Source organism: Centruroides sculpturatus, unplaced genomic scaffold (genome assembly GCF_000671375.1).
Source record: "Centruroides sculpturatus isolate CEXI.00-Female unplaced genomic scaffold, Cexi_2.0 scaffold87, whole genome shotgun sequence".
Classification (NCBI taxonomy): Eukaryota; Metazoa; Arthropoda; class Arachnida; order Scorpiones; family Buthidae; genus Centruroides; species Centruroides sculpturatus.
Window position 1 is genome coordinate 283,864 of NW_019384414.1, and position 8,663 is coordinate 292,526.

Sequence of the window (8,663 nt, forward strand, 5' to 3'; positions counted from 1 at the left end):
AATGACCTAAAAATATTATCAATTAAATCATAAATAATAATCAACAGCTATACTCTACTCTTCCACGTAGAAACCAGTTCCTCAAATTTACAACGAATATTTTTAACCTCTCCACAGCTTATAATATCTTAAAATTTGTAATAACTTTTTAATGACAATAGTAATTAAAGTTTTAATTTACCTCCATTAGAAATGCATTTGAAATTATTCAACTTTTTAAAAATAAAATATTATCTTTAATTCACATTTTATTAAAATGTGAATGAAAGATAATATTTTATTTTTAAGATTTTATTTTTAAAATTTTAAGATATTATAAGCTGTGGAGAGGTTAAAAATATTCGTTTTAAATTTGAAAAATTTTTCAATTCCTTGTTTAAGAGGACAGTCAGAAAGTTATGTGAAAGTGTCACTTTTGCTGTTGACTTGTGAATATTTGTGGAATGATTAGCTACCAGGTGTGAAAGTTGACAGTTATTTATGATTTAATTGGTAATATTTTTAGGTCATTAACTTTATTTAAAAGTTGTTACAATTTTTAGAACAATTAAAAAAAAAAAAGTTAGCTGAAGGTAGGATCAAACCTAGATCGCCCACATGGCAAGCGAGTTCGCTACAGACTCAGCCATTTCGCTGTGCTACCATAGTGTAAAATCGATCAGTATATGAGCTGCACTTAAAACTTTAGAGCCTTTTTTCTTGGAATCTTCTGGCTAGTGCACTTTACAATTCTTCTGGGTGGACACCCTTGGGGTATACTACTAACCTGCAAAGTCTCACCCTGAACTGAATTTCCGAGACCGTAAGGTCCCCTCGTTAGAAGAATAAATAAATTTTTTTACATTATTACGTATAGTAATTATTTCAGGTATTTTGAGTTGTTATTAACAATTTTTGTTACTTATTGCCTGCTTAAAATCCAGGCCTGGCACTAACTGAACCCTCATTTATGTAACACACCACTAGGAAACTATCTGGGCTCTCGATAGAAATAGATAAGGCGTCACATGGAAAAAGCTTCATTTGACTTGGCTTGAATGTCCAAATCCCAATGAAGAGGGGCATCATCTTGCTGGAATCTGACATAAGATTTCCTGAAGTTGTGGAAAGATAAACAAGTCCAACTAATCCAAATACACATATGTATTGACAATGTTTTCTTGAGAAAAAGAAGTGTCAATGCTTTTGTTGTAAAGCAATCCACACCAACAATCTTTGGGCTGTCACAATCATGTTCACATACCATGATAGGTTTTTCAGATTATCATATTCAATATTATTTTGATTGACTTTGCTGCTTAGATGAAAGACTGATTTATAACAGAAAGAAAGGCTGGTTTTTGGAAAACTATCTTACAATGTTAAGAATGTTAAAGAAATAATAATAAAACATATACTGAAGTATAATGTGTATTAACTGAACAGATGATAATAATCTGCTTTACTGGAGTCACTGACATTAAATAATTATTTATTATAATATATTATATTATAGCTTAATTGGACCACAATTTGAAAAAATTGAAGACCTATAAATTCCCACTGTCTTCCATTTGTCTTTCCTTAATCTTGAGAACAGAGTTAGATAGATGAAATACAAGACGAGATGTGGAAACCTTCAGGGCAGGAAACCTGATTAACTATATAAGAACTTCTGATTCAAACTGGAAGTCACATTATTTCAATTCAAAAATTTTCCCCTGAAAGCAGTTAATAGATGACCAACACAACTCTAATGTTAAAAAAAAGTATGTACAGGGGTGAGACATTACAGTACTAATTTGAGATGGAGAGCATATCTTTTAAATTAAATAAATTAAAAATATGATCAAAAATTGCAGCCCGTTATATTAAGCTTTAGTAAATAAAGTAAATTTCTGTTATTATTTTAGAAATTGAGATGTTTACATTATGAAAAGAATATTTTAAATTAATATTATAGTGTATATATTTTAATGTTTGAAAATAATAATTACCTTGCTTTTTCAGATTTCTTTTTCTCACCTCCAATTAAATAGCCTGGCACTATCCATGTAAAAGCCTAAAATTTAAAAAATTGATTGATAAGAACTATATAACTATAAGAATAACTAAGCAACATTCATTTTCAATAAATTGTAGAAAGTAATGTAAATATTAAATATTATATCTTAAAACAGGTTCTGTTTATTCAATATGAGTATTTCCTTTCTTACATTCAATGCCATAAAAAAAAAAAAAAAAAAAGGTAACTGTTTTTCCTTCCTCTGAGAATCTAATTTTGAATTTTATTCTATAGACGTATAGACGTATATAATCTCAACTGTTAATTTTAAATTTTACTTTTAATTTTTTAATTTTGTTCTATATAAAAATTTAAAATGTAAATTATTGGAAACTCAACTGTCAGTTATATTTTGTATTCTCAATTGTTTTAAGTTCATGAAAAACCAATGATGAACCAAATAGGCCCAGAAATGTTACTTATCAAATAAATTTATTGTGTCCTCAACTTAACAGTTTATTTGTTGAATTTTTTTTTTTAATGTATTTGAAGAAAAGATGTAGAATAGATCTCATAGCAATTATTCCAAATTAATGATAAATGTGTTTCACTTACTCTTGATAATTTTTCAAAACATTCATAACTCTGAATGGCAAGCTGAAATAATACAAAATATATTAGTAGGGTCAATGCAAATTCATAATAAAATATAGCAAGTAAAATTTCAATTAAAATTAAACTTTAAAGTTATTAAAATAACTAATTAAAACCAATAAAATCATAATTCTATTTAAAAATTAATAAAAGAAAACAACAAATAATATAAATAAAATTTTTAAGTTAAGAATAAATTCTTTTTTTATTTTGGATATTAAGAATATTATACATCTCCTAGACAAAATATTAGAATATTCACCTAACTGGATGTTTAGTGTACATTTTCTCATGAAAAACACATAGTACAAAACTTTTTTCAACACTACATAAACAGTGCTTATGTATATTTATTATATCCATTAATCAGACAAATTAACTCAAATATTTTTTATTACAAATGAAAATGATGACAAAAAAATCGAATAACAGTTTGACCATGGCAAAATATAGGAAATACAACAAAATAAACTTAATATTTTGTGGTGTCACCATTTGCCATAATTACTGCTTGCAATCTGTCAGGCATGGTGCAGATTAATACTTCACATTTGTTTCTGGTGATGCAGTTTCAAATGTGTCAAATGAACTTCACTAGTTCCTCTTTAGAAGTTGAACACCATTCATTAAATTGTCCTTTCATGACTCCCCACAAATTTTCAATGGGGTTTAAGTCTGGGGAATTGCTTAGCCAAGGCAGGATTACAATCTTTTGTTCTTGTAACCAATATATCGTTGACTTCTCGGTATGAGAGGATGCCCCGTTTTCTTGAAATAGAAATGTTTCCTCAACTAAATCCTCTGCCGATGGTATCATAAATGTCTCTAAGATGTCTTGATATGTCTGTACATTGACACATTCCTGAAGAATGCACAGCTGTCCTGTGCTGTTTGTACTCATGCATCTCCAGATCAAGACGAATGATGCAAACTTCATGACTCTCTTCCTACAGTCCTTTTCGAATGTCTCTTTAGTTGTTCTCCATAAATGGGCCACAGGAGAGACAAAACAGGGATTTGTCACTGAAGAGAACGTTATTCTAATCATCCTGTCACGAGCTTCTCTCTGCACCATCTGACACATGCTTGTCGTCGTTTTTTCATTAGAGATGGCTTCATCTTGAAGTGCAACCTTCAGAATGTGATTCAGCTAATAACATTCATTCCAGTTGCTCTCCATTGTGCATGCAAGTGTTTAACACTTTTAAAGCAGATTTTCACGACAATCCTTCTGAAGTTTCTCTCATCCCTCAGTCATTGCTCATTTACATTCACATTTCTGGCATTTGTTAGTTAAAACTTTAACATGGTTTTATTATTTTAGTACTTTAGAGACTGTTGGCTGTGAGCACTTTACATAATTTGCAATTTCTTTTTATGTTCTTCCTTCTTTGTGCAAGGCTAGGATAGTATCTTTAGTTCTATCACTGATGTCACACTTATGTCCCATGTACTGTTATACTGCTCTGCTCAGCAGTATGCAAATTTGCATTACAATTTAGTTTTTTATGGCTGTTTGTGCTAATATTCAAATTTTTTGTCATGGTCAAACTGTTATTCTATTTTTTTTTCCATTTGTAACAAAAAATGTTTGAGTTAATTTGTCTGATTAATGGATATAATAAATATACATAAGCACTGTTTATGTAGTGTTGAAAAAAAGTTTTGTACTCTGTGTTGTTCATGAGAAAATGTACACTTAAGTTCCAGTTAAGTGAATATTCTAATTTTTTGTCTATGGGTTGTTTATATGACTGTTGCCAATTCATAAAAACTCATTGTATTGATGGACTTGTTGCACTTCTGCATTAATGTCATTCTCATTGCTGTCTGCTCCCACTGCTTGCAATGCCAAGTCCGAAGGGCTTGAAACCACAGTGAACAAAGCAGTTTTGAATCATCTTGCTGCTTATTTTCTGCCAACTGTCACTTAGGAACTGGATTACTTGTCAAACGTTGACCTTTGAGCTTACTTCGATGGCAGTTGAAGATGACATTAGTAGATCTTCAATTGCTTGGAGAGTAAAATTTACTGGTTGTCCACGGTATAGCATCTTCAAGTTCTTTATGATCTCCATGTCCATTGACTGTATCAAAAAAATGGTCTGGGGAAGCAAAAGTTCAATCTGGATGTTTTTCAGAAAAATCCAAATGAGGATGTGCAGCACAGTTGTCCAACAGCAAGACAACTTTTCTTGAACTTCGTCCTAGTTCTCATCCCATGTTTTAAGCCACTCCTTAAAATGTACAGAAGTCATCCATGCCTTTTTGTTTCAATGGCAAACCACAGGCAAGGCATCCATTCAAAGACCTTTAAAATATCAGGGCTTCACACTTTTCCCAATGATCAACAGCTTCTGTTTGTCACCTGACAAGTTTGAGCAGCACAACACAGTTATGCAATCCATTGCTTTCTTGAACCAGACAAAGTAATGTGTTTGAGCACAACAAACTATCTGGTATAGCACAATAAAGTCCAGTCTCATCTGCATTGTAGATGTCATCTGGAGAAGTTTTCTCCAGAAGTTCAGGCAATTTGGTGTTTTTCCATTCATCTGCACTTGCAGTGTTGGCACTTTTCTTTTCACCGTGAGCTTTCTTAAATTTGATTTCAGGCCTCAATTTCTATTGAGACAATCTAAGATCTGTTGCTTTGAAACTGTGTTTAGCTTATCTTATCTTAACACAACACATCTTTCTTGTTGTTCTTGTTAAGCCTGAGGATGACCCGTGGAGTAGGCCAAAAACATTAGTTTTCAATAAAACTATCTCAGCAACAAGAAAGATATGTTGTGATAAGTTAATTATTTGCTGAGCACATTCTGTTTAATGTTTGAAATTGTGGTGATTCAGCTTCTTAGCAAGAACATCTGCTTGACATTTGAGCATTGAACCACTGACATGAACACCTTTCACAATTACAGTAGCAAACCATTGATTGAGAGCATCATCAACTTTTGGATCCTTGCCCTCGTGTTTCAGTTTCCAAATTGTTCCTTGGCTTCCTTCACAGGATGTCCATTCTTCTTGAAGTTTGTCTTCCTACTTTATCAAGTGTGAGATTGTGTTTCTGGACACACCTGTCATCTCTGCCAGTTGCTGGTAGATAGTACTAGGAGGTTCTCTTTTTGATCTGATCTAGCAGATCAATTTTCTTAGCAAGTGTCGATTCCATCTGTGGCATCTTGAATCAAACACTGGAGAGCCAAAGACAAGTGCTCCATCTGCCCTCTGGACAGTTAATGGCCACAAAGACAAAAGTGGGGTGGAGATGTGAGGTAGGGAATGAAGAATTTCTGAGAATTTCTGTCTTGTCATTTTGTATGGCAGTGGTACACACCTTGTTGAAACATGTGGTCCATATGAATGGTCGAGCCAATTTGACACGGTTGAGTGAGAAAGGGGAAGATAAGGCCTACACTCTTAAAAAGGTTTCTTGTGTTTTAATGACTGACAGCTGATAAAGAAAACCAGATGGAAATCATGTATGGAAAAGCCAAAAATATCCAAATTCATGTCTCTTTTGTTTAGTTTTCCAAGAAAAAAACTGTGCCAGCAAGGGCCAGTAGGTGAAGTAATAGTAGGATTTGATTCCATTCTTGAATGTTTTATCCTAATACACAGCATGTCCTATTAACCAACTGGGCTAATAATGAATCTACTATATTTCTGAGTACTTATAATTAATATTAAATTACAATAGCCTCTTGTTATAGCATATGTTGGGTTTGGTTTTATTTGTATACGGCAATGTAACACATGAGGAAGGTGATGCCTCCTAGAAGGACTTTCTATGGGAAATTGATCCCTATTTAGGTGTTACAAATGTGAATAAAACCCAGAAAACTCCAAATAACAAGCCTGTTGGCAAGACATGAATCCATAACCATTGGCATTCAGTGATGTTCCCCTCTCAGCACTGGTGGGCATGCATGTGTTGGGAGACAAACCAAATAAAAATAATTGATACATCCAACAACAAGATATAACTAATGTACAGTGCAACAGTAAAGTACCTCTACAGTGGGTGGAAAAACAGGAGGAGCTTCCAGGAATAAAGTAATGACATCACAGACAGACCACACATTGAAAGAGTTAAAGTAAGTTATGACATCACTATTCAGCTGAGCCACACGGGCATGGCCCACTGCAAAGGGGCTTTATGATTGCACTGTATCTATCCACCTGTTTTGCCTATTTTTGATTTTCATTCCAACTTGCTTTTTTATAAATTGTATTTCAATTTCACATAATGCAGTTTCAAGAATGATGATTGTCATTAGAAATTCAATTTTGCCAGATTGCCAGTAGAAATTCAATGGCAACTGATTTTTTAAAAATTATTGGCTTAGGCATTTTTATTTTTGAAAGACAAAAAACTCGTGATATATCCAAATGAGTGATATAACAAAAAGCTACTGTACATGGATTATTAAAAACTATTAATAACTTAAAGAGAAACATTTTATAAATAAATAAATGTCAAACCTCTCTTGTAGGTACAATAACTATGGCATAGATTCCATCGGATCTCTTTAATTTTGGTGTTATAGCTTGTAACTTTTGCATAATTGGTATTGCATAAGCAAGAGTTTTACCTGAAATTAACCAATTACAAAAAGTAAATTCTTTTTATAAGTCATGTGATTAAAAATTTTTATAAAATGAACTCTGCAAAATTGTGTGTAAGTTATTGTTTGATAAAAACTAGCTTCAGAATTTAAATAATTTGAAATTAAATAAAAAGAATGCCTAACATTACATAAAATTTCTAACTAGTTCATTAAATAAATTATATTTTAAAACTATAAATCAAATAAAAATAAAACCTTTAAATACCAGTAACAGAACTTTAAAGAAAACTCTGAACGTTTTTGGCCTTACCAAGGCCTGCCTCAGATTTTTAACAAAAAAGAATTCCAAAATGAAATGTTAGAATGATAATATTTGAAAAATTAATTTTTATAATTTCAAATACCTCACAACGTAAGCCAAATTCATACAGTAGATAGAATAAAAATCATAAATGTATGACCATGTCACACATATACATTTTTAAGATGTACTGTACATACAGTATGTAGTGTCTGAGATAAATTAATATAGGTTAACTTTCCCTGAATTTTTTATAAAGGTACCTCCATGCATGCAATACTGTATTGTAGTCTTTAAAGTTAATATACTTGCTGGTCAGGCTGGCTTTATATATTTCCAAAGCCTCCAGGCTACAAATACGATCTGTTTGATAGGCTTGCCTAAGTAACTTGATGTTCTGGAGGTCGGCATGCACGTCCAGGTCAGTGATGTATGTAGACAAGTTGGTAGTGTGTCTGTTGTCTGTATGGTCAAATTGATGCTCATGTACCTTCTTTCGTACTGATTGTTTAGTTGAGCCAATATACACTAATTTCCTTCAAATTCTATCATCCCTGTGTATACTGGTTCAACTAAACAATCAATATGAAAGAAGGTACGGGAGCATCAATCACCAACCCATACATGCATGCAGACCTCCAGAACATCAAGTTAATTAAGTAGGCCTATCAGACCATATTTGTAGCCTGGAGGCTTTGGAAATATATTAAGCCAGCCTGATCGGTAAGTGTATTAACTTTAAAGACTGAAATACAGTATTGCATGTGTGGAGGTACCTTTATAAAAAATTTGGGGAATTTATAGACACTTGGCAAATAATTCCATCACCTACATTTACTTCTGGGGGTTTGCATGTGCAAGGTATTTTATAGACGACTTCGGTAGTGCTGTATTTGTCTGGTTGTTTATTTCTGTCAGGTACAGTCTTCCGGATTCTTTTTTGCAGGTTGTTATAGGTTGGGGCTAGCTTTATATCTATTTTTTCAAAGCTTTTGTTTACTTGTTCAAAGAAGCCACGGATGTAAGGGAAGGGTATGTATCTTACGGTGTTTCTTTCGTTTTGTTTATTTACCAGCCTTTTGTTGTTCATTTTCCTTTCCCAGTTGTTTAGCATTCGTTTTGGATAGCCGTTTAGTAGGAATTTTGTTCG

At 32.5% G+C, this 8,663-nt stretch overlaps 1 protein-coding gene across 1 annotated transcript in view; it reads right to left on the bottom strand.

Moving 5' to 3' along the window:
* Positions 1 to 8,663, bottom strand: part of LOC111619127 (probable ATP-dependent RNA helicase DDX31) — a 57,644-nt gene that overhangs the window by 34,335 nt on the left and 14,646 nt on the right. Inside the window, exons 6-8 of the mRNA XM_023360792.1 lie at positions 7,127 to 7,236; positions 2,600 to 2,641; positions 1,977 to 2,041 (exon numbers count right to left, since the gene is read on the bottom strand). Coding sequence (XP_023216560.1) covers positions 1,977 to 2,041; positions 2,600 to 2,641; positions 7,127 to 7,236 — 217 coding nt within the window. The remainder of the gene's footprint in view (positions 1 to 1,976; positions 2,042 to 2,599; positions 2,642 to 7,126; positions 7,237 to 8,663) is intronic.